Source organism: Bos grunniens, chromosome X, assembly GCF_055505025.1.
Source record: "Bos grunniens cultivar Pamir isolate PY7600 chromosome X, Bosgru_T2T1.0, whole genome shotgun sequence".
NCBI lineage: Eukaryota > Metazoa > Chordata > Mammalia > Artiodactyla > Bovidae > Bos > Bos grunniens.
Window position 1 is genome coordinate 5,801,951 of NC_141194.1, and position 27,164 is coordinate 5,829,114.

The window sequence follows — 27,164 nt, forward strand, 5'->3', positions numbered from 1 at the left end:
TGGGGATTCTCCAGGCAAGAACACTAGAGTGGGTTGTCATTTCCTTCCCCGTGGACTGCAGCCCACCAGGCTCCTCTGTCCATGGGGATTCTCCAGGCAAGAACACTAGAGTGGGTTGTCATTTCCTTCCCCGTGGACTGCAGCCCACCAGGCTCCTCTGTCCATGGGGATTCTCCAAGCTAGAATCCTGAAGTGGGTTGCTACGCCCTCCTCCAGGGGATCTTCCCGACCCAGGGATCGAACCTGCATCTCTTACATCTTCTGCATCGGCAGGCAGGTTCTTTACCATCTGAGCCACTACGGAAGCCCTAATACAAGGGGATGACAGGACTATTTGCTAATTAGTGAGTTAAGTCTCTACAGTTACTATGTGAACTATTGTTCCATCAATTGCTTCAGAGTGTAGTCACCATGAGAAACCCTTAACAACATTCTTTTTAAAACAAAAAAATTATATGAAAACAACGTTTTGAGTGTGTCATCTAAATTCAAGTTTATGGTCTTCTCAGTCTTTTTATTTCATTCTCTTTGATTCATCTGAGTGTATCAGTCACTCAGGCATGTCTGACTCTTTAAAACCCCGTGGACTGTAGGCTCCTCTGTCCATGGGATTATCCAGGCAGGAATACAAGAGTGGGTTGTCATTCCCTTCTCCAAATGACCATGATTTGTACAATAATTTGGATCTTCCAGTGGATGTGAGGGCTGTTCCATACAATTAAATACATCTCCTTTTCGTGAGGGTTTCACAAACGTGATTTTGTGGGAGGGTGATTGTTTTGAGGTGCATGGAAAGAAGTTGGGAAAGTTCCTGTCTGCACTGGAGTTTTCTAGACTGGTCCCTGAGCTTGTCACGTTGCAGATGAGATGATGAGAATTACAAGAGACTGTGCATACAGACAAACGGGCAATGCCGTGCAGAGTGGGTCACACCAGATACTCAACAAGACTGGACCCACGGACGTCTCTTTTGTTTCCCCACTGCTACAGATTTCCTGTGTAACATTTCCAGATTCTTCTGTTATTCTGACCAAAATGCTACAGAGGCCACAGCAAGAGTAGCTTCCCCAGTGATATGACCCCCCACAAGTCTCCAACGTGCCCCACCTAGGAGGCCTGGCCCTGAGACCTCTAAGGAGGGAACTGGGCCCCCTTGGAACTTCTAAGAAACCATCTGTAGTCTTTGAACTTACATGAAGACAGTCTCACACATCCGTGGATTTAGTAACCTAAACGAGGCGTTCTACTTAACAGTTCCACTGTTTACACGCATTGAAGGCAAATTTTGACGTTCTCTGTCAATCATCTTGGATAATCCTCTTGGATTCGGTTGAAAAATATTATTGGTCTGAACGCAAAGGAGAGAACATTTGGCGTCTGTGCAAGAGGTCTCTTCCCACGTCTTTCATCATCACTTAGTAAGAACTGATGAGTTCAGTGGAGTAAGGACAAAAATGCTTACGGGTGACAGAAAATGATGTCAGAGTAAGAAAACGTGTCAGTGTTAGTCGCTCAGTCGTGCCCAACTCTTTGCGACCCAGTAGACAGTAGCCAGGCTCCTCTGCCCTTGGAATTACTCCAGGCAAGAATACTGGAGTGGGTCGCCATTACCGTACATTAAAATAATTAGTGTGGAAATCATGGGACGATGAACACAAACACATCAAATTCAGTAAAATAAGCCAATGGGCAAGAAATCACCTAAATAGGAGGTCTCAGTTTCTCCCTGACTCCCCTGTAACTCAAATGGTAAAGACTGCTGTCGATGTAGGAGACCAGGGTTCGATCCCTGGTTTGGGAAGTTCCTCTGGAGAAGGAAACGGCAGCACACTCCAGTATTCTTGCCTGGAGAATCCCATGGACGGAGGAGCCAGGCGGGCTATAGTCCGTGCGGTCTCAAAGAGTTGGACACGACAGAGAGACTAACACACACCTGCACACACTTTCTCCCTAGAAAACTCTGCATTCGGTATTTGGCCAAGTTCACCAAAATTGCACATGAGCCAGGTCTTAAGTACACAGCCTTTGCAGAGAGCAAGGGGCCAAGGGGTTCTCTCCTTGCTCCAGCCAACACATACACACACACACACACACACACACACACACAGGCGGCTTCAGCGTGGGCCCCCTGAAATGAGTTCTCCACCGTCACCACCGCCATCTCCCCACGTCCTCACCAATGATGAGCTGACGGACCTTCCATGGCGGGTCAACCTCTGACAACTGCTGAGGGTCTCCCAGACCCTCACCCCCACTTCTATGCCTCCCCAGACCCCACAAGCAGGATTATTTTCACTTGGCGGATGAGACCCTCAGGTAGGCTGCAATTTACCCCAAATTGCACACAAGGAAGCGTGGGGGGCAGCCAAGTTTTATCTCAGGGGTGCTCCGTATCTCAGGGTAAAATTAAAAGATGACTAAGGCAGGGGCTCTAAACGTGCTTCCCTGCTAGGATTATCTGGGGGTTTCCAACACTCAGGAAATACCAAAGGCAAGCGCAGAGAGGGAAAATGCACATATACAGGCACACATAAATATGCACATGTCTATATCCACACACACATACCCAGATGCATGTACCTCATACATGGGGCTTTCCAGGCGGCATTAATGATAAAGAATCCCCCTTCCAATGCAGGAGACCTGGGTTCCCTCCCTGGATGGGAAGACCTCCTAGACAGGGAATTCTTGCCTGGGAAATCCCATGGTCGGAGGAGCCTGGCGGGCTACAGTCCATGGGGCCGCAAAAGAGTTGGATACTATTGAACATAGGCACACACACATAAATCATACATATGTAAACCAAAACAGCAGTTACAGTCCAGGCATACTGACAAGAATGAGCAACACTGAGACACAGCTTGCAATATTGAACTTCAACAATAGAAATATAATTTTTCAGGCATGCAGACAGAACAGGCAAGTTGATTACGATGGGGAAAATAACCTTTCTCTTGGGTTAATTTCTCTCTATCAGATGTAATGTGTGAAGCCAGTAGAAAAATATATAATACTAAATATGTATATAATATATATAACTATATATATATTAGGAATATATAATAGTATATAATACTAAAGAATATAAAATAATACTATATATACTATATAATATCAAATATATATAAATACTAAAGAATATAAAACAATAAATGAGCTCAACTGTTATTTAAATATACATGTGACAGAAATATTCTCAAAGACAAAGACTCGGAGGATATAACACTCATGAGTCTTTCTTGCAAAACTATGCAGTGGTAAAATTTAGCTGTTCCACAATTAACAGAAATAAAGAGTAGACTGGCTAGCACAGCACCCCTCCAAAAAAAAGCATATAATACATATGTATACGTAGGGCTCCCCAGGTGGTGCTAGTGGCAAATACCCGCCTGCCAATGTAGGAGACCGAAGAGATGTGGATTCGATTCCTGGGTCGGGAAGATCCCCTGGAGGAGGGCCTGGCAACCCACTCCAGTGTTCTGACCTGGAGAATTCCATGGACAGAGGAGCCTGGTGGGCTACAGTCCATGAGGTCACAAAGAATTGGACACGACTGAAGTGACTTAGTATGCACATATATATTATGTGAGAAAACGAGTTCGTACAAATCAATTTGGACTTCAGGTATAACAGAAGGCAGAATCTGTCATGAATAATCTCAAAGAAAATGGTGTGTTTTAAAAGACACCCAGACAGGATCAAATTTAGAAAGCCAGAAATACAGAAATTAGCATAAAAGAATTACTAATCATTTTCTTATCCGCATATATGGGAAACTAAAATGGAAACATTGAAGGCATGAGGAGAAGGGGACGACAGAGGATGAGACGGTTGGATGGCATCACCGACTCGACGGACATGAGTTTGAGCAAACTCCGGGAGTTGGTGATGGACAGGGAGGCCTGGCATGCTGCGGTCCATGGGGTCACAAAGACACGACTAAGCGACTGAACTGAACTGAAAATGGAAAAAAGTATGAATGACAGTTTTTTTTTTTTTTTTAAAGAGAACATGATATAATAAAACTAAAAATAAAACAGTATGTCTTTAAAACTTTGGTGGCTTAGAAGGAATGGGGCAAGAAATCTTGAACTTAATTTTAGGACCCCTGTACTCAGGGCTGTGATGGATGGACTGCAGTAGAAAGATCCAGAGCAAAACAGGCAGAAGGGAAGGACCCGTGGAGAGAAGTCCAGAGGAAACGAGGTGGAGAGTCTCCCACTGGGTCACACAGGACGCACTCAGTCCGTCCAGCCGTGACTTCTAATAGCACGTGTGGAATGCCGTCATCCAGAGAAGTTCTGGGGGCAGACCTGAGACCCAAAATTCTTCTGGGAGGCTGGTCACTGAGGTTCCTTCTGTCCAGCATGGACCACAATTCAGACTCCCAGAAGGGAACAGGGGCCAACAGTTTAGGAAGGGCGAGCCCCTCTTATCAGTGAGGGGTGGGTGCGAAGCCCTCCCTCCAATTCTTAAGTTTCCAGAAGCCTGCCAAGGGTCAACCTTTTAAGCAGGAATTTCTAAAGACAGTTTTGCTATGGTTAACGTCTCTGTGCAGGTAATCACAGCTATTTCCAGATGGTAGTTTTTGTTGAGTCGCCCAGTCGTGTCTGACTCTTTGCGACCCCATTGACTGCAGGATGCCAGACTTCCCTGTTTGTCACCAACGCCCACAGTTTGCTCAAACTCATGTGCATGGTGTCAGTGATGCCATCCAACCATCTCATCCTCTGTTGCCCCCTTCTTCTCCTGCCCTCAATCTTTCCCAGCATCAGGGTCTTTTCAAATGAGTTGGCTCTTCCCATCAGGTGGCCAAAGGATTGGAGCTTCAGCATCAGTCCTTCTAATGAGTATTCAGGGTTGATTTCCTTTAGGATGGACTGGTTGGATCTCCTTGCTGTCCAAGGGACTCTCAAGAGTCTTCTCCAAAACCACAGTTCAAAAGAATCAACTCTTAGGCGCTCAGTTTTCTTTATAGTCCAACTCTCACATCCATCCATGACTACTGGAAAAACCACAGCTTTGACTAGAATGGACCTTGCCAGCAAAGTGATGTTTTTGATTTTTAATACATTGTCTAGGTTTGAGAATTTGGAATGAAGGTTAAGTTTTACTCTCTCGTGCAGTTTGTTTTACTAGTGTTTCAATGCTCATATACAATTTCTATGAAAAATAAATACATTAACCTGTTGAGATGAAACAACCCAAACTGCCAGCTGCATCTTTCAAAGAAGGCATCTAATGACTAAGTATTCGTGAAATCGGAAAATGCATTCTCAATTCAAACATTTCTAACCTGGGCTTGGAAATGCAATTATGAGTTGCTTGGAAACTCAGTTATATATCCTAATGGATTAAATGTGATGACCATTAACTTGCTTCCCAGGCAAACTGTAGACCATGGCCGTGAATGCTATCAAGTTAGGAGAAAATCAGAAACACGTATTTTAAGAACGCCACTTTCCTACTACCACTCTGATAAAAGTGTACGATCCTTACACTTTACCGGAGCCATTCAGATAATGGCCCCCAGGTTGCACAGGGCTGTGTTCCCTGAGAGCTCACACACATGAGGTGACCCCAGAAATGACCAAAAGTGCACGCCTGGAGGCGGGCTCGGGTCCACAGGGCCGGGCCAGATGTTGACAGGTGCTTCTGAGTTGAGGAGAAAGAGATCAGAGTTTGAGGAAGCTGGGACTTCCCTGGTGGCACAGTGGATAAAAATCACCGCCTGCCAAAGGTGGGGACACAGGTTCAATTCCCGGTCTGGGAAGATTCCCTCATGCTGCAGAGCAAGTAAGCCCAAGCACCACAACTAATTGAGCCCATGCTCCAGAGCTCCTGAGCTGCAACTCTCAAGCCTGAGTGTTGCAGTTACTGAAGAAATGTGTGCTTAGCGCCCATGCTTGGCAACAAGAGAAGCCACCGCGATGAGAAACGTTGTCCACCAAAACTAGAGAGTAGCTCCTGCCAGCTGCAAGGAGAGCAGTTCAGTTCAGTTCAGTCACGCTTTCCCAGCATCAGGGTCTTTTCAAATGAGTTAGTTCTTCACGTCAGATGGCCAAAGCATTGGAGCCAAAGTTTCAGCTTCAGCATCAGTCCTTCCAATGAACACTCAGGACTGATTTGCTTTAGGATGGACTGGTTGGTTCTCCTGGCAGTCCAAGGGACTCTCAAGAGTCTTCTCCACCATCGAAGTTCAAAAGCATCAATTCTTCAGTGCTCAGCTTTCTTTAAGAGTCCAACTCTCACATTCATACATGACCACTGGAAAAACCATAGCCTTGACTAGACGGACCTTTGTTTCAAGTAGAGCAAAGCCTGTGCAAATCAACGAACGCTCAGCCTATCCAAAATGAAAGTTTGAGGGAGCTAAAATGCGTAGGTCCTGTGAGCAAAAAAATCAGGAAGGATGGAACTGGACAAAGAAACCCAGAGAGGTGCGAGGGACCCCCCGGGGTTGGGCTGAATACTGCTTTTCGAACGTACATGTGGTGAAAGCTCTCAAGAATGGCAGAAAGCACCAGAAGAGAAAACACCAGGCAAAGCACGCCTGGACTTCCAAGGAGCCTAGCACCTCCCATTCCAGCCATCAGAGCAGAATACATAGGGCACTGGACAGAGTCCTAAGAGATACTGCTCAGTGGCTCATTCATGTCTGGCTCTCCGCAACCTCATGGCCTGTAGCCTGCCGGGCTCCCCTGTCCATGGGATTGTCCAGGCATGCATACTGGACTTCAGTGCCATTTCATTCTCTAATCACCTTAGTAACGGGGACACATGAGCCCCGGACTCAAGGCTGCTCTGACTCTGCGCTAAGAAAGTTTAAAAGCAAGTCTCTGCAGAAGAAACTGATGTCAAGTAACTATCTCCATGCCAGAAGAGTCTAATGCTTTTTACAGAAATACAGCAGAATTGAGAACACGAAAAAGTGACATCTAGTCAAAAATCAGCTGGCGTGCAAAGAAGCAGGAAATTATGGCATGCAACCAAAAGGGAAATAGAGAGTCTAAAAGTGATGTCCTTGGCAGAAAAAGACATGTGACAGGATATTATAAATATGCTCTGCATACCTTAGGAATATACAAGAAAACATGGACACAGAGAAAAGAGAAACAGAAGATGCAAGAAAGACCTGCATGAGACTTGCAGAAGCAAAGATGAAAACACAAAAACTATACCAGATAGGATTTTAAAAGTGTCAGACATTGTAGAAGAAAAGATTCCTTGATGGGAACTTGAAGTCACAATGATGAAAATGATCAAAATGAAGCAGAGAGTGGGAGTAGGTGCGGAAATGAGCACCACCACCAACAAAAACAAGATCAGAGAGTCTCTGATGAGAAGACCATGTAAGTCTATCATATATATAATCAGGTCGCCAGAAGACAGGACATGGAGGATGTTAAAAAAAAAAAAAATTTGATGAAAATTATAAGCCTACAATTAGAAGAATCTTGCTCACCCCAAAAAGAAGACATATAAAGGCTACCCCATCAAGGTATACCATAACCATATTACGATCAGACACAGAAAAAAAAAAAACTGAAAAGAGGGCTTCCTTGGTGGTCCAGTGGTTAAGAATCTGTCTTGCAACGCAGGGGACGCAGGTTCAATCCCTGGTCGGGGACCTAAGATCCCACGTGCCTTGAGACAATTAAGCCTGTGTAGAGCTAGACAGGTCGCATGCCTCAACTACCTAGCCAGTGCTCCGAAATGAAGACCCAGCACAGGCAGAAAAAAAAAGAAGGAAAACTGAAAGAACAAATATATCACCTCAAGTTTAAAAAAAAAAGCAGGCAGAGAAATAAGAAGATACTTTATATACAGCTTAAAAAAAAGCAAGTCAGAAAATTTTAAGAAAATATTCAAGACAAGAGTAAATGAAGAGCTATTTTTAAATCACTAAATTAAAAAAATTATTAATATTTCACTTGAATTCTATACCCCATTCAAATACCTTTCATTTGGGGGCAGAAATAAGACAACAATTGTAACTCTGCATTTTAAATGATGCAAAGAGTGAGTGTTCCCCCTGCCACTTTAAAACACCTTTATGAGTCATTGCATACTTTCTTTCTAAGGAACAACAGAGAGGATGAAAAGACTTCATCGAGTTGGCAGGCGACACAAACTGAGCGCTTACACGGAACCCCAGGATCTGTGAGCAGCATCCACACGCATGCTTGCTAAGTCCTTGACCAGCATCACTGGGACACACAGACCCTGATGCCTACGGCCCACACCTGCTGGGTCAGAATCTGCACTTTAGAAAAAAAAAGAAAACTCCAGATGACGTATGTGCAGCAGGACCAAGTCTGGTCCCTGGAAGCTGTACAGAGAAGCCGTCTCTCTCCTATCTCTGCACCTGAAACGTGATTCAAAAACCTCACCTCTGACTCCGGAAATCTGGGCTTTTCCCCAGCGCATCTCCCACTGCACACTCCTGTTCATCTCCCCTTGAGTGTATTCAAGCCTTTCCAAGGTGAGAACACACAAGAATCGCTTCCCCAGAATGAAAGCCCCTGACCACAGCCCCTTGTTTCTCGTCTTTCCCATCCAGACAGTCTTGGGAAGGAAGTTAAAACTTAGGAACAGACTTGTGTGCGTTTGCTCTGCATTTCCTCCTGTGTGTTTGCATACAGACGACTGAGCTTTGCTGGGGGGTCAGATGGTAAAGAATCTGTTTGCAATCTGGAAGACAGGGGATTCAATCGCTGGCTTGGGAAGATCCCCTGGAGAAGGGCATGGCAACCCACTGCAATATTCTTGCCTGGAGAATCCCATGGGCAGAGGAGCCTGGCCGGGCTACAGTCCATGGGGTCGCAAAAGAGTCGGATGCGACTGAACAGTGGACGCTTTAACTTTTCTACTGTTGAGTGGGACTTTATCATGGAATCTTCAAAGCAATGACCTTGTACTTTGTCTTCATCATAAAAACACCTACTATTTACCCCATCTCTGTTATGTTCTGTCACTGTTTAAATGCTTTAATGTGTATGTTTTATCATTTACTTAAATTAGCTTTAGCAATTTCTAAGACATTCCACTCCTTGTGTGGCTACCTGCCTAGTCCCTCTTCTCAGACAGGATAAGTCTTTAAATCATTCCAAATAGCCTCCAGTCTCGGTCTGTTACAAATTTTCAAACCTCATCAGTTCTCCTCAACAGAGTCTCACATAATTTTATACTCCCCAGCACCACATAAAAATTCACTGAAAATTGAGCCTCACTGCTCGGGGGAAAAAAAGGCTACATTCCATGGAGAACGTGTTCCACCCAGAGAATAATCCACCCAATGACAGCAAAACATCATTCCATATTCTTGATATCCTCATTTTCCAGGAATGTGAAACTGGTTCTAACGAGGACAGCTTCTTTTATAAAACGATGGTAAAGGAAATCTCATAGCGATTATAAAATTCTTCACCATTCTGCGAACCGTTTCAGTTCCATGACTTTCACCCCAAGTTGAAAACTTGGAGCAAATTTGCACCTCACCCAAAGATCATGACCCAGAATCTATTGCCAACACGTTTCTTTATTATAAAAATATAAAAGCTAAACGTCCAGCATTTGTAAAAATAAAACCTTATTCGTTGTAGTAATAGGAGATAACACTTTCGGAAAATGTGCAGGTCGTCCTAGCCACCACTGCTCTCAGCAAACCACTCCCTTACACCAACAGAAGAACACTTCCACTCGTCCCCCTTCACACCCGCCCATGCCCGGAAGCTGGGCCCACATGCCTTCAGTCCAGTTCAGTTCAGTCTCTCAGTCGTGTCCGACTCTCTGCAACCCCATGGACTGCAGCACGCCAGGCCTCCCTGTCCATCACCAACTCCCGCAGTTTACCCGAACCCACATCCATGAAATGTTCTCACAGCTTCCCTTCTCTCTGCAAGCCGCCCACCCACCCCTCTGGAGCATATCCAGCAGGCTTTCTCTGCAGCCATCTTGTAACTCTGCCCTTATGAAGGCTGCCCACGTCCTGTGCATCACGGCACCCAGTGATCAATTTGCAGACCTCCCCGTCTTGCAGACACAGTCCATTACTGCATCCTTCGGGGGATTTCCCTGGTCGCTCAGACGCGAAAACAATCTGCAGGGCAGGAGACCCCAGTTTTATCCCTGGGTTGCAAAGATCCCCTGAAGAAGGGAAAGGCTACCCACTCCAGTATTCTTGCCTAAAGAATTCCATGCACAGACCATGGAGTTGCAAAGAGTTGGACATGCTGCTGCTGCTGCTGCTTAGTCACATCAGTCGTGTCCGACTGTGCGACCGCATAGACGGCAGCCCATCAGTCTGCTCTGTCCCTGGGATTCTGGACATGACTGAATGACTAATACTTTTCTTGAAAAACTGTTGCTGTGTGTCCTTTAGACCTCTACCCTGGACTTTCTTCTCTGGGAGCACAGAGTCTCAGCCACTGGACCACCAGGGAAGCTCAACTTTCTCCCATCTTAACAGCTTACCTGAGTCCACTGTGTTATTAGAGAAGACTCTTGAGAGGCTCTTGGACTGCAAGGAGATCCAACCAAAGGAAATCAGTGCTGAATATTCATTGCAAGGACTGATGCTGAAGCTCCAATACTTTGGCCACCTGATGTGAAGAACCAACTCATGGGAAAAGACCCTGATGCTGGGAAAGACTGAAGGCAGGAGAAGGGGACGACAGAGGATGAGATGGTTGGATGGCATCATCAATGTGATGGACACGAGTTTGAGTAAGCTCTGGGAGTCGATGATGGACAGGGAAGCCTGGCGTGCTGCAGTCCATGGGGTTGCAAAGAGTCAGACACGACTGAGCAACTGAACTGAACTTACTCCACTTGCTGGGTCTTCTTAGGCTCCCATCCTTATACTACTGTGAGTCAGGGCATAACCCGGGAAGCTCCTGTCTTTCTACCACTTCATCCAGCTTCATGACTTTAAATACCATCTATCAAACATGATGTGTGCATTTCCAGCCTGATCTCTCCCCTCAACTGCAGACTCATGGATTGGTGGTGTGCCCATAACGCGTCTCAAGTAGAAGTATGATTCACGTCTCAGACACAGTATGTACAAACTTTTAGTATATCAGTTCAGTTCAGTTCAGTCGCTCAGTCATGTCTGACTCTTTGTGACCTCATGAACCGCAGCACGCCAGGCCTCCCTGTCCATCACCAACTCCTGGAGTTCACCCAAACCTATGTCCATTGAGTCAGTGATGCCATCCAATCATCTCATCCTCTGTCGTCCCCTTCTCCTCCTGCCTTCAATCTTTCCCAGCATCAGGGTCTTTTCAAATGAGTCAGCTGTTTGCATCAGGTGGCCAAAGGATTGGAGTTTCAGCTTCAACATCAGTCCTTCCAATGAACATTCAGGACTGATTTCCTTTAGGATGGACTGGTTGGATCTCCCTGCAGTCCAAGGGCCTCTCGAGAGTCTTCTCCACCACCACAGTTCAAAAGCATCAGCACCAAAGTCCATCTGCACATGTCCCTTCACAGGAATGTTCTAAGCAGGTTAGCTACTGTTCTGATACACTGAAGCCAAAGACTGCTAACGTGTAGCAAATTCTATGGGCCGATCCTCATGAACACATCTGGGCCAGATTATATAATTGTATCTGTTCAGCTCTCATCCGCTTCTGTCAGTACCTTTAACTCTTACAGAAATGCACCCAGACAGGTGAGGGCTCTGCCTGAATTCCTCAAGTGATGCATTTACTTAACACCCCAGATCGGAAGACAATGAAACTGGGTTGTGGAGGAGAAGAAGGAAGACAAGGTTTGATGGCAAGAAGTGGGGTGTGATGAACACCACAGTTTTGGAGTGTGATGAACACCACACTTTGGGGGTCTCTTTTCAGTCATGCTGGAATATCCCAAGGCCAAGGAGACCCTGAAGTTAGTGACGAACCTTGCTCTTCCTTTAATTCCTTGAAGGACCTTGAACAAAGTCTGATTTTGCACAATCAAAGCTTCCTTCTCATTTGAGAGCAAGTCTCTGAACACACGAATGGTTGGGACAACGACTTTACCTAAGAGACAGGCTCATTCTGTACTTTCTGCTGAGGGATGTAAAACTCTTGTCTTCCACTCTGGGCATTGTGACATGGAGCAGGTTAGACAGAGGTGCCTGGGGACAGAGGGCGGTGGGAAAGAAACATAACTAGAAGTCACACGCCCTCGATTTTATGTCTCATTTCTCTGCCTCTCAACAATGTCATCTCATTTTCTCCTTGCGTGTCAGCTTTGTTGTCCACAAAGTTCACCTAGCAAAATTCAGACCTAACTTCTCCCGAGAATTGCCATGAAAATCAAATGGAGTAAGATGGAAAAAAATATCTGGAAAATCAGAAAGCATCAAGAAATAAATCAATGTTGCTGTCTGTGGCAGAGTGTCAGCCTCCTTTATGTTCTTATTTTTAACCTGACAAGGACCGGATCACCAGGCAGACCGAATGTCAAGTTCAATACCAACCAGGGACACTTCCCTCGCTGACTCACACCTGATGTAGGTGAGCTCTCAACTTTCCAAGACCTCTAGTGCACAGTTCAGATGGCCCGTGTTGACTGCCAGCTGACATCCTGCTAGAGGGGGCATGTTAGGAAGTCAAAAACATCACAGGTAAAGGTGGGAGGTGTGTAAGAAGGCCCTGTGTAAACTACAATGTATCCTGAGCCATCGAAAGTAAGGCAACAACAGCTGTAACACAGATGATTATCTTACATACTGCTAGCAAGGAAAAAAGGTGCTTTCTCTTATAATTTCAGATTCCATCAATCGTAACAAAGAACATTTAAACATAGGAAGACATGTGTTTATGACTAGTAAGACAAACTTTCATAGTTTATCGTGGTTTTTAGGATTTTATAAAAGTTAGAGGAAGGGAATAATAGCTAGTAAAGCAACAAAGCACAATCCAGCCATGTACCTATTGTGGGAAAAAAAAACACATTTCATAACACATGAGAAATCATCTGTTATGACCCACAGAAAGAGTCCTGAAAGACTCCTGTCCTAATACATTTAACTTTTTTTTGTTTAAAAAATAAGATTGTTAGCTTTGCCTGTAGCCTGAAACAGTAGCGAAAGCAGAATGGTATCCATACCAAATGACAAGTTGAAAGGGTCAGTACATGAGAAGGTGATGAATCGGTTCCAGGTATGTTATTATATGTATATATGCCCCTGGGACTTCCCTGGGGGTCCAGCGGTTAAGAGTTCACCTGCCAATGCAGGGGACGTGGGTTCCACTCCCTGGGCTGGGAAGATCCCACATGCCACAGCAACTCAGCTCGTGCACCACGGCTACTGAGCCTGTGGTCAGGGGCTGCAAGCTGCAACTACTGAAGCCCACACGTCTAGAGCCCATGCTCTGCAACAGGAGAAGCCACCGCCGTGAGCCTACACCACATCTCAACAAACAGTATTTTCTCTTCACTGCCGCTAGTGAAGCCCAGTGCCCAGCAATGAAGACCTAGCACAGCCAAAAAACAAACAAACGAGATGCCCCTGAAAATCCTTTCCATGCAGGATAATTCTAAGACCAAACTTACCAAGAACAATGGTTTATGTTTAGACATGGGTGCTGGTAATACAGATGAAGACACAATGGCAGTCTGACTGGGTAGGGGGGTTATGTGGGGATCATGATGCCTTGTGGTTCTTCTTCCCTGCTGGCTCAGAAGACAGTAAAAGCATCTGCCTACAATGCAGGAGACCCAGGTTTGATCCCTGAGTCGGGAAGATCCCCTAGAGAAGTGAATGGCAACCCCACTCCAGTACTCTTGCCTGGAAAATCCCATGGACGGAGGAGCCTGGCGGGCTACAGTCCATGGGGTTGCAAAGAGTCAGACACGACTGAGCGACTTCACTCAGAAAGTGGGACATACTTTCTGGGAACGGCCAGATTTTCGCCAAAGTTTCAGCTTTATGGACCACAGGACATGTCACAACTACCCAACTCTGCTCTTGTAACACAACAGCAGTTGTATACATTAAAAAAAAAAAAAAACCTGTTCTGACTACGTTCCAATAAAACCTGAATTACAAAAGCAAGGGACAGACTGGGTTTTGCTCTTCGGGGTGTGGTTTGCAAGCTCACGCCTTTGAAGATAAAGCCTGGACCATTTTACAAGTGAATACACTGGACCAAATCTCTAATTGTCTAGTTTCTGCCATAGAAGACTAAAATCTGGAGTCATCCTGGGTTCGGACTCTTAGAAAGGGAAAGCTTAGGTTCTTGACAATATGGAACCTGGATACCTTCTTAACACAAAATGTAATAACCAGGAGGATGGACAGGTCTTCTCAATGAATGTCTAGCCTTGAAAACACTGAAACAGGAATGAGTCCTTCCAAGATTCAGTCTCTTTAAGCAAAAGTCAGACATTTATTAGCACAATAAAACAGGAGCAAAAAAAAAAAAACCAAAAAACACAGGAATAAGAACTATTAGAGCAACTAAAGTTGAATATTAAGGCTTGAGCTTTTGGAGCATTGGGCTGGGAGCTCTCTACAAAGTTCCTCATGTTAAGTAGCCCTCTTTCCCCCACCTTTCAAGTTTCAACAAACCTTTCTGCCACAGCATATCACAATTTGGACACGCATCCCATTTAAAAAAAAAATATTTTTGGCTGTGCTGGGTCTTTGCCGCCTCACAGGCTTGCTTAGTTCCTCCTAGAGGGGCCCAACGTTAGTTGTAGTGGGCAGGCTTCCAGTTTCATTTTAATAAACCAGACGTGGTTCAGAAGCCCCCACGGTTATTTCAGACAGAACAAGATTCATAGAAGCCCACTATCACGTCTGAAATTGCACGGAGAAAGGTTTCAAATGACCTTCAGTTGTATTTCCCGTTTCAGGGATCTGACATAAACCCACTAACCCAGACTCAGGGATGTTAATGGATAATGCTTTTCTCAAGTGAATAGCACATTCTGTTCCTCTAGACTTGACAGCAGCACATTTTCGTTCCTAGAGATGTGTGGTCTGTGTGCAGAATAGAATACAAAATAAAACAGAATGTAGGGCATGCAGAGGTGGTCTCGTGCCCCTGGTCTTTGCATGCATGCATTGGTTTGCTTTACGTTCCACTTCTGATCAGGGTGCTCTGTTCTGCGTCTCAAGAGACCTGAATCCCCTCTTTTTACCTGCTTCTGTATTAGACACGAGCTTCCCTGGGTCGGGAAGATCCCCTGGAGAAGGACCTGGCAACCCGCTCAGGTATTCGTGTACTGTAGCCTGCCAGGCTCCTCTGCCCATGGAACCACAAGAGTTGGACTTGACTCAGTGACCAAACCGCCAACTCTCAATTAGACAGGGTGCAGAGTGAGCCTCACTGAGTCACAACCTGTCTGATGTCATCACCTCCCATGTGTGTGTGTGTGTCTGTGTGTGTGTGTGTGTACGCTTCTAATCAACACAACACGGCTGAGGTTAAGCACTGTCACTGCTGAGATTATGTTGTGTTACATAAAATTCTGTCTCAGCAGGCTGGAGATCAGGACGCTACTGCCAGTCTTAAGAAAAAAGCTATTTTGTGATCTGCCACTGAAGGGGGCCACACAGGGAGGAGGCACCTCCCAGGAGCTCAGAGTGGACCCCAGCCACACGTCATCAATGCGACAGGCCCACGGTCTCACCACTGCAAGGAAATGGAATGCTACCAACGACTGCAAGGAGTTGACAGCCGCCTTCTCCCACAGTCGAGCCCCCAGATGAGAAGGGACCCCAGCCAATACCTTGACTTCAACCACGACAGATGCTGGGCAGACAGTGCAGTTAAGCTCTACCCAAGCTCCTGACCCAAAGAAATGGTGGGATGAGATACCAGTGCCCATGAACAGAACGTTAGAGTTCTAATTAAAAAAAAGTACGCAACGGGCAACAAAAAGTTTATAGCACAGAGAACCGTAGTCAGTATCTTATAATAACCTATGATGGAAAATAATATGAAAAATAATGTATGTGTTTAAGTATAACTAAATCATTTGGGAACATGAAAGACTGTAAGTCAAGTATACTTCAATGAAATATATATATTAAAGAAAAAAAAAAAACAGCAAGTGAACAAAACAAGATTTGGGTGTGGATTCAGCCACATAAGTTTGAGGGTGATCTGTTATGAGACAAGGGGCATGTAATATAAACATATATTATACTGAGGCCTTCTCAGGTGATAGAGAATCCACCTGCCAATGCAGGAGACCTGGGTTCGATCCCTGGGTTGGGAAGATCCCCTGGAGAAGGGAAAGCCTACCCACTCCAGGATTTTGGCCTGGAGAATCCCATGGACTGTATAGTCCATGAGGTCGCAAAGAGTTGGACACGACTGAGCGACTTTCACTTTCACTTTCTGGGCATCTGCAGTGGGTGAGCCCGAGGGCTTGAAAGTTTCCAGCCTCCACTCTTGCACGCTTCATGCACAACTCCGATGACCTTCATGTCAATCAGAAGGTCAGATGGTATTGGGAACGTGGATGTATCTCATGGACGTTAAAACTATAAGGGGCTGTTACGATGCCATGTCCACAGGCATGTCTTCAGGACAGAGTCCATGTGCCCTCTGAGGTGAAACTCAGGCAACAGGACCACACTCACATGGTCGGGGGAGGGCTTGAGGGGAGGACCAGACCCACCCCTGTGATCATCTGGAACAGTTCGGAAGTTCTGATCGGCCCTGGTTCCATCTGGAGCAGACCTGCAGCAGGGTCTCCCACTGACACCACCCAGGCACGTCTCTGCTTCCCTCCCCACCCCTCCACGGTGGTACTCTGGTTCCCATGTGGGCCCAACTCACATCCTCGAGGCCCCTGTGGACTTTCTGAGCCTCCTTACACTGAGTGGCCACCGTGTGGTCAGCCTGTCTGCTTCACAGCAGGGCCCCTGGTCTGCCCTGGAGAATTGCTCTTGTTCAGTTGCTAAGTCATGTCTGACTCTTTGGAACCCCATGGACTGCAGCGCGCCAGGCTTCCCTGTCCTTCACCATCTCCTGGAGTTTACTCAAACTCATGTCCATTGAGTCAGCGATGCCATCCAGTCATCTGTTGTCCCCTTCTCCTCCTGCTTTCAATCTTTCCCAGCATCTGGGTCTTTTCAAATGAGTCAGCTCTTTGCATCAGGTGGCCAAAGTACTAGAGCTTCAGCAGCACTCCTTCCAATGAATCTTCAGGGCTGATTTCCTTTGGTATGGACTCTCCTTGCAGTCCAAGGGACTCTCAAGAGTCTTCTCCCTGTCGTGGAGGATACAGTGCTGCAAAGCAGCACCCTCTTCTTTGGCACAAGCAGTGACTTTAGACAGCAGTTGCCCAGGACAGGAGAGCTCTGTTATCTAACTGAGAGCATGAGGAAAGGAAGGTGCCTTCTGCACAGGAAAATGTGGGCCAGTCTCAGCCCCGGGGTGTGGCCGGCCCAGAGGAAGATCAAATGGTCTGAGAACCCCGCCACTCATAAAATGCGAGTGAACTGAAGTGAAGTGAAAGTCGCTCAGTTGTGTCCAACTCTTTGTGACCCCATGGACTGTCCGTGGAATTCTCTAGGCCAGAATACTGGAAAGGGTAGCCTTTCCCTTCTCCAGGGGATCTTGCCCACCCAGGGATCGAAGCCAGTCTCCCGCTGCAGGTGGATTCTTTATCAGCTGAGCCACCAGGGAAGCCCATAAAATGCGAGGCTCCTTCTAAAAGGCACGAGCATTTCAACCTTATGCCAAGAGCCACCCAGAGAAGAGTTATCCTGTGAGGTGGAGAGGCTGCCAGAGGCTTGTCATTTTTTTTTTAATTTATAGTAAAAAACAAAAATAATTTCCCTGCCTAATTAATAATGGAAACAGTGAGTGGTGAGGCTTTAAGTGCATGCAAAGTCACTTCAGTCGTGTCCAACCATCTGTGACCCCATGGACTGTAGTCTGCCAGGCTCCTCTGTCCATGGGATTCTCCAGCTTAAGCATACTGGAGTGGGTTGCCATTCCCTTCTCCAGGGGATCTTCCCGACCCAGGGATCGAACCCGAGTATCTTAAGTTTCTTGCGTTGGCAGGCGAGGTTCTTGACCAGTAGTGCCAGCTGGGTTTTTAGAAGTCTCAACAATTTTGTTGACTGCGAATGTTTACACACACACACACACACAAACACACACCCCACAGAAGTAAACTGAGCCTCCCAGCCCCAGAAGGACACGATGCCCTCCCCGAATGCCCGGGGCTCCTTGGTCCACGGCTTGGCGTGTGGCCGCACACACACCCCTTACCTCGCAGAAGCTCTGGCACTGCTGCTTTCGCAGGTCCCAGGACACCTTGCAGGGCTCCAGGCACTGGGAGAGAGAACGGTGAAGACCGATCAGTGGACACAGGTAACAAACAAGGCCCCAAAGGAAAGGTCCCCACTGTGCACGCCCCAGCGTTTCCGAGAGACTCTGGGAGACCCAGCTAAACCTCCCCCCATCGCAAATGTGCATCCTGGGAAGCTGATGGGATCCCTTGGAAAATACCCTGATGCTGGGAAAGACTGAAGGCAGGAGGAGAAGGGGATGACAGAGGATGAGGTGGTTGGATGGCATCAATGGGCATAAGTTTGGGTAAACTCCGGGAGTTGGTGATGGACACGGAGGCCCGGCGTGCTGCAGTCCATGGGGTCGCAAAGAGTCGGACACGACTGAGCGACTGAACTGAACTGAACTCTTAAATATGATTTATACACATGATTTAATAAATCAAAGATAATAGCCAGGATCCATTGTTCAGCAACAATTTTAATAAGAAATAATAATATTATGGAATAAACAAGGTATATATACACATAAACGCACTTTGTTATACATATGTAGTAATACTTACATAACTCATAAAATATACATTATCTATATCAAAATGAGAAAGAGATAACAGTCAGGCCTCATGATTGAAATCAAAATCATACTTCCACATGAATGGATATATGATTCTCAAAATATATTTTAATACAACAGTTAATTATTAACTTATCCATTATTAAATATTCATTATGTCCGGTTAAGCGCCAGTTATCTAAATGTTGGTATGCTCATGGCTCCCATAACCTCATGATTATTTCAGAGCTTTCATATATTCAAAACTGCATAAATGAAAGCAAACCAGTGACTGTATCAACTGTCAGTCCATCATAGGACTGCTCTCAACGTGTGATCAGTGACCAGCAACAGGAGCGTCACCTTGCAGGGTATCGGAAATGCAAGCCCACGACCGGCCCCTACACCAACAGAGTCAGATCTCTGGGATCAAAACCCAAGATCCTCTTTCAGCAATTTCGCCTGGAAATCTCGGTGCTGACACTGATCTTTAAAAAGAACTACGTTAGTGTGGTACGTTTTCCAATACACACATGTATCCAATCTCACACTATATACCCTAAACTTAAACAATGTTATATATGTCGATTGTATCTCAATAAAGCTGGGGGGGAAAAAAACTGCTACAGTATTTGATGACAACAGTCTCCTTCTTCTTCCGTGTAGACTTCAAGGGGCAAGCTATTTCTTCCGAGAATATTCTACATTTTATATTCTTTAATACTGAATATAAAAGATTCATTCTTGGTTACTTAATGAAAAAAAATGCTAAGCTCATCAATGCTTTTCCAAGACCAGTACAAGCTTGTCCCAAGTTTATTAGTGTCCACCTCTCCCAAGTACGTTAAATGTATTGATTTTCGTCAATATAGCAATTCTAAAAGAATACTATTTTCTAAAAGTAATGAAATAATTTAAAAATTTAAATGAAACAGTGTAAACAGTTGTCCACCTTACATACTTTATAAACTCCCTAAAGAGTTAATTTGTTTGCTAAACGTTAAGTCCAGTGTCTTACCCTCTAAGCTGTCTTCATTCTTTTCAGGACTGTGGCTCCTAGCCAAAAAAGTTGGTGCTTAGCCATTTAATAAATATGTTTAGCCCAACTCCTTCTCAAGACTACTCAAAATGAATCGATGGCACTCTTTAAAAATAACCTGCAATTTTTTTTTTCATCTGAAAAAGCGTCGTATGACCGAGAAGGACCACTCCACAAGACCTGGGGATTTCTCCCAGACAGAGGCTGAGCTTCTGACAAGTTAAGTCTCCATCATTTCATTCGGGAAACATCCAACAAGCATTTATTCCATATAAAAACTGTTCAATGCAACGTGCCTAAAAAATATATCACAAAATAATTGTGTGAATCTTTCTGTCATTGCTGAACATGTAAATTAGGAAAACAAGGTATTATATGTACACATGTGCATTTTGACAACTATAGACACCAGTGTATTAAAAAGTCAGTCCTCTGTGATGTCCATAGTACCAAATAACCATAATCCTGACAACTTGTGGAAAAAATACCTTATAGAACACAGACGTCATTTACAAAAAGAGGCATATGTCTGAAACACTAATGTCAGAGATACATGTGTAATATGTGTTAGTCGCTCAGTCGTGTCCGACTCTGTGCGACCCTGTGGAGTGTAGCCCACCAGGCTCCTTTGTCCACGGGATTCTCCAGGCAAGAATACTGGAGTGGGTTGCCATTTCCTTCTCCAAAAAGGTTGATGAAAGTGTGTAAAATCAAGAAACTACATTTATCTTCTTGTTAATCCACAATCTCCATCTGTCAAATCTAGCATGAGTGTATGCAATTTAAAGTTCTATTTTAACTGCATGCTTGCTTCTTTTCCAATCACCCCTAATCAGAAGCATTTAAATAAACACATTAACATATTATTAATGACAGGCAACATTGTCTTTTAGTAATCTTCCCTGTAGATGGTAAACAATCTGCCTGCCATGCAGGAGACCAGATTCGATCCCTGGGTCAGGAAGATCCCCTGGAGAAGGGAATGGTAACCCACTCTAGTATTCTTGCCTGGAGACTCTCATAGACAGAGGAGCCTAGTGGGCTACAGCCTGTGGGGTTGCAAAGAGTTGGACACGACTGAGCAACTAACGCTCCGGCTACTACTGTGAAAATTACAAGACCAACCTGGATGTAAACATTTGAGTAAACCTTTGCAGGATGAGTTTGCCAAAGCTCTATTTCTTTATGATGCTACCGGCCAGATAAAATGATTTCAACAAAAGCCAAAGATTTAAAAACAGGCAGCCATTTCTCTCACACTTCAAACAAGAGTACAACACTTCCTATTTCTCCAAGCAATAATAATGATAAAAAGTTTGCCAAAAAAGGTAGCCCCCAAAACTCTCTTCCATGTGTGAAGGGAATTGTTGTTCAGTCATTAAATCGTGTCTGACTCTTTGCGACCCCATGGACTGCAGCACGCAGTGAAGGGAACAGAAGACAGATAATCCTACAGACAGACAACTGCAGCTTTAAGTGCCCGGATCACATACTGCCTCAAGCTAAAAATCACTCAATGAATAACAGCAATCAAAATGAATGTTCTAACAAATGTTTCAGGCTTTCAAGTTTTAGGATGATCAACTGTTTGAAATCACTTCCTCCTAGGCTACTTATTCAAACTCAGTGAAGAGAAACTTCAAATTTCAAAGAAACCAACAAACAAAAAGCTGAGTGAGCTAATCACATTGATCGCCATTTGGAATGGAGCTATTGATTTCTGTTTTTACTTAATCTAGAAAGATACCCAGTGGTTGTGTATGGATGTAAAAGTTGGACTATAATGAAAGCTGAGCGCCGAAGAATTGATGCTTTTGAACTGTGGTGTTAGAGATGACTCTTGACAGGCCCTTGGACTGGAAGGATATCCAACCAGTCCTTCTCAAAGGAAATGAGTCCTGAATATTCATTGGAAGGACTGATGTTGAAGCTGAAACTTCAACACTTTGGCCACCTGATGCAAAGAACTGACTCATTTGAAAAGACCCTGACGCTGGGAAAGATTGAAGGCAGGAGGAGAAGGGGATGACAGAGGATGAGATGGTTGGATGGCATCACTGACTCAATGGACATGAGTTTGAGTAAATTCCGGGAGTTAGTGATGGACAAGGAGGCCTGTTGGGCTGAGGTCCATGGGGTTGCAAAGAGTCAGACATGACTGATTGAACTGAACTGAACTGAACTACAAAGATATGGTCACAATATTGCTTTCTCAGATGATAATTATACATTACATTACTATTTTAAGATAAACAGTAATACAAGACATAGTCATATAATATCCCCCTCATGGAATAGTGAGCAATGAGACTCTATGACATTTATTACATTTACTACTCTATTCTCAGCATTGGGTAGCAGCTCAATAAACTGACAAACTGAAATGTTGAATAAACGCATTGATAAATTGAAATGCTCTCATAATCAGCACTTAGGGTTGGGATACCCAAATGTCAATACTTTCAGGGACCAGGCTCACAGTGAGTAAGAGTCAAGGGGGTCCATTGTGGACAACGGGAGGTGACAAAAAGGATGGTCACTGGCGAGGTGAGTCAATTATCTAGGAAACAGCTGCTCTTCCCTGCCTTCTGGTCATTTTCCAGAATTGCCTCACACTCAAACTCTATACAGAAGCCACCAATGGAGAATTTCCGTAAACCCTTCCAACTTTTAAATATATTGTACGACACAGTACAGGCTTCCCGGGGGGCTCAGATGGTAATGAATTTGTCTCCAATGTGGGAGACCGGGGTTCGATCCCTGGATTGGGAAGATCCCCTGGAGAAAGGAACGGCAACCCACTCCAGTATCCTTGCCTCGAGAACCCCATGGTCAGAAGAGCCTGGTGGGCTACAGTCCATGGGGTCACAAACAGGCGGACATGATTGAGTGATTAACACACACACACAACACTGTACAAGCCTCTTTACCGGAATTTATTTATAAGATACTAGACAAATTATGGAATTTCTTTGGAAGGAATGATGCTAAAGCTGAAAGTCCAGTACTTTGGCCACTTCATGCGAAGAGTTGACTCATTGGAAAAGACTCTGATGCTGGGAGGGATTGGGGGCAGGAGGAGAAGGGGATGACAGAGGATGAGATGGCTGGATGGCATCACCGACTCAATGGACGTGAGTCTGAGTGAACTCCGGGAGTTGGTGATGGACACGGAGGCCTAGCGTGCTGCAATTCATGGGGTCGCAAAGAGTTAGACATGACTGAGTGACTGAACTGACTGACTGACTGAAATGAGAGTGATTCCCAGGGTGGGGGGTTACTAACACACACACACACATACACATACACAAATACACACGCTATACAGGTCTCTCTACTGGAATTTATTTCTAAGAAACTAGACAAATTATTTTCATTGCTCTAAGTATGTGGTTCTGAAATGGCAGAAACTGAAGACGAACTAAAAAGCCTCTTGATGAAAGTGAAAGAGGAGGGTGAAAAAGTTGGCTTAAAGCTCAACATTCAGAAAACGAAGATCATGGCATCTAGTCCCATCACTTCATGGGAAATAGATGGGGAAACAGTGGAAACAGTTTCAGACTTTATTTTTCTGGGCTCCAAAATCACTGCAGATGATGACTGCAGCCATGAAATTAAAAGACACTTACTGTTTGGAAGGAAAGTTATGACCAACCTAGATAGCATATTCAAAAGCAGAGACATTACTTTGCCAACAAAGGTCCGTCTAGTCAAGGCTATGGTTTTTCCTGTGGTCATGTGTGGATGTGAGAGTTGGACTGTGAAGAAAGCTGAGTGCTGAAGAATTGATGCTTTTGAACTGTGGTATTGGAGAAGACTCTTGAGAGTCCCTTGGACTGCAAGGAGATCCAACCAGTCCATTCTAAAGGAGATAAGCCCTAGGTGTTCTTTGGAAGGACTGATGCTAAAGCTGAAACTCCAGTACTTTGGCCACTTCATGCGAAGAGTTGACTCATTGGAAAAGACTCTGATGCTGGGAGGGATTGGGGCAGGAGGAGAAGGGGACGACAGAGGATGAGATGGCTGGATGGCATCACCGACTCGATGGACGTGAGTCTGAGTGAACTCCGGGAGTTGGTGATGGACAGGGAGGCCTGGAGTGCTGCGATTCATGGGGTCGCAAAGAGTCGAACACAACTGAGTGACTGAACTGACTGACTGAAATGGGAGTGATTTTGCATTCCCGGGGTATGGGGTTACTAACACACACACACACACACACACACACACACACACACATACACAAATACACACACTGTACAGGTCTCTTTACTGTAATTTATTTATAAGATACTAGACAAACCATTTTCACTGCTCTAAGTATGTGCTTCTGAAATGGGAGGGACTTTGCATTCCTGGTGTGTGTGTGTGGGGGTGCATTTGGCACTCTGGAGTCATTTTATTTGTTTTGATTAACAGGAGAGGTGCTGACTTATTGTGGGTGAGGCTATGAATACTGGTTAAATATCGTACAATATCCGGATAGCACTCTCGTGATAAACTTATCCAGCTGCAGATGTTAACAGTGTCGAGACTGAGAATTTCTGAACATGCCAAGTGACCATGGTAATAGATTTGGTCCTGAGAAACAACCTTCCCAGGATGGAGGATAAAATGCTACTTGGGACTCTGACCTCTAATCATGGAACTGGCCACATTCATCCTACCAAGTCATGGTTTTGAAGATCTGAGGTCACTGATACAACTAGTCAATAATTATTCAATCTAACCCAGAGTACCTGGGTTTACATTCAAAGAGAAGAAAAAGTGTTAGCTACTCAGTCACGTCTGACTCTGTGCAACTGCATCTTCTGTAGCTGGCCAGGCTTCTCTGTCCATGGAATCCTGCAAGCAAGAATACTGGAGTGGGTTGCCATTTCCTTCTCCAGGGAATCTTCCTAACCCAGGGATCGAACTTGGGTCTCCCATATTACAGGCAGATTCTTTACCATCTACGCCACCAGGGAAGCCCTTACATTCCAAACATTTGGTCAACCAGCAAATCCTGCCCAATTAACACTTTCAATATCCTATGAATTGCTTCCAGTGAAGCTAGTTGCTTTTCCGTTCCCTAAACCCCAAATCCTTTCTAACCCAACTTTTATCATGATATGTCTTCCTAAAGTGCTTACCTGGTGGCTCAGTGGATAAAAACTCTGCCTGCAATGCAAGAGACCACGTGCAGTGTGGAAGACCCAGGTTCAATCCATGGATTGGGAAGATCCCGTGGGGAAGGAAATGGCAACCCACTCCTGGAGAATTCTGGCCTGGAGAATCCCATGGACAGAGGAGCCTGTCGCGCTACAGTCCATGGGTTCACAAGGATCAGACACGAATGAGTGACTAAACCAACCTGTCTTCCTTACAGACAAGCTATGCTGTTCTTCTCCACTGAGACCAAACCATCTACTTTTGGCCACTGCTGTGCACAAAGCACAAACTGATTTCCCCTCTGTGAAACCAGGTAGGATTTAGAATTTCCCCCAAGAATGCTCACATTGCTGACAGACTGGTGGGAGTCTATGACTTGTACTGAAGTTATAGTATCTCCAAGTCCTGGTGAGGGGGGAACGTGTCTGCTAACCCTTTTATAACCCTTCCCAAGGCATGTGGGACAGAGCATGCCCTCAGAGAGTACTGTCTATGGAAGGAGCCATGGGCATCATGGAAAGCAAAGTCTTGGTCTGAGGCTAACTTGACCATGTGTCTACTCTGCAACTGATAAAATCACATCAACTATTCAGTTTCAGCTTGCTAATTCAGCTGCTTCATGGATCACAGCCTTGTCGTGGCAAAGGGGCTTGTGTAACTCAATGAAGCTATGAGCCATGTCATGCAGTTCGCCAAAGATGAACAGGTCAAAGTGAAGAGTTCTGACAAAATGCGGTCCAGTGGAGAAGGACGTGGCACCCGACTCCAGTATTCTTGCCTGGAAAAGCCCAATGGACAGAATGAAAAGGCAAAAAGACATGCCAACACTGGAACATGAGCCCCCCGTCTCTGCCCCCGCCAGGTGGGAGGGTGTCCAATATGCTACTGGGGAAGAGCGTATTAAAAAGCAGAAACAACACTTTGCAGACAAAGGTCTGTAGAGTCAGAGGTACGGTTTTCCCAACAGTCATGTACAGATGTGAGAGTTGGACCATAAAGAAGGCTGAGTGCCAAAGACTTGATGCTTTCAAACCGTGATGTTGGAGAAGACTCTTGAGAGTCCCTTGGACTGCAAGGAGATCCAACCAGTCCATTTTAAAGGAAATCGACCCTGAATATTCACTGGAAGGACTGATGCTGAAACTGAAGCCCCAATACTTTGGCCACCTGATGCAAAGAGCTGAGTCAGTGGAAAATACCCTGACGCTGGGAAAGACTGAGGGCAGGAGAAGTGTGGTGGGGAGGGGCGGGGGGTTGGGTAACAAAGGATGAGATGGTTGGATGGCATCACAGACTCAATGAACAAAAACCTGCACGAACTCCGAGAAACGGTGGAGGACAGGGAAGCTAGGCATGCTGCAGTCCAGGGGTCCCACAGACTCAGATATGACTTCACAGCTGAACAACAACAACAATGCTAATTAAAATATGAGAACACAATCATCCACGTTAACTTACTACAGTCTTGCTGAATGAGAGTGTGCCCAGATCTTTATAGACTTATGGAGCATGTTTAAAATGATTTGTTCACTGGAGCCTCATGACAATGAATTGATGGAGGTAACATTAAGTACTACGATTCTATTTTAGAGAGAGGAAACTTCTTTTTGTAGAGGCTGAGGAAAGAAAGCAAGTAAAGATAGTTGAGACTGTGGAAACTGGTGTTTGGAGGCACACTTTGGCCCACTCAAAGGGATGTTATTTCCACTATAAAGCCCTGCCCTATTTCTGCCATGAGCTAGAAGGGCTTAATGAGATGATATATGTGAAAGGGATTTACTCTGCAAATCTATGAGATTACTAATTTATTATGATCCCAAGGAGGATTCACTTCCAGAATGCCCTAGGTGCTACAAATTGCAAAGATTTTATGTACACCACAGATAAAGAGATCCACCTCTTAAGAGCCAAAGTACTGACAAAGAGAAAAATGATTGATATTGCTTTGGTGAACCTCCATCTTCGCTTTGGTGAACCTCCATCTTCACAGTATTTAGCACAAAATCCCATACCTTACATTCAACATAAAACTTTCTCAAACGTACAGCAAAGGAAATTATACTACCTAAATAGCAGTTACAAAAAATTTCTGAGGCAAAAGCGTTCCAATGAAATTCAAATTTTCATACACACCCCATTCTCAAGGAAATAGAACCCACAAT

General features: G+C 45.0%; 1 protein-coding gene across 2 annotated transcripts in view; it reads right to left on the bottom strand.

Annotated features, from left to right (window-relative positions):
- The window catches only part of ANOS1 (anosmin 1), a 209,473-nt gene that overhangs the window by 71,815 nt on the left and 110,494 nt on the right, over window positions 1-27,164 (bottom strand). For both annotated transcript variants that reach the window (XR_015158983.1, XM_086387829.1), the window contains exon 3: window positions 18,237-18,299. Coding sequence is in view for 1 of the 2 variants with exons in the window: in XM_086387829.1 (XP_086243955.1) it covers window positions 18,237-18,299 (63 nt within the window). In the remaining variant the exon portion in view is untranslated. The remainder of the gene's footprint in view (window positions 1-18,236; window positions 18,300-27,164) is intronic.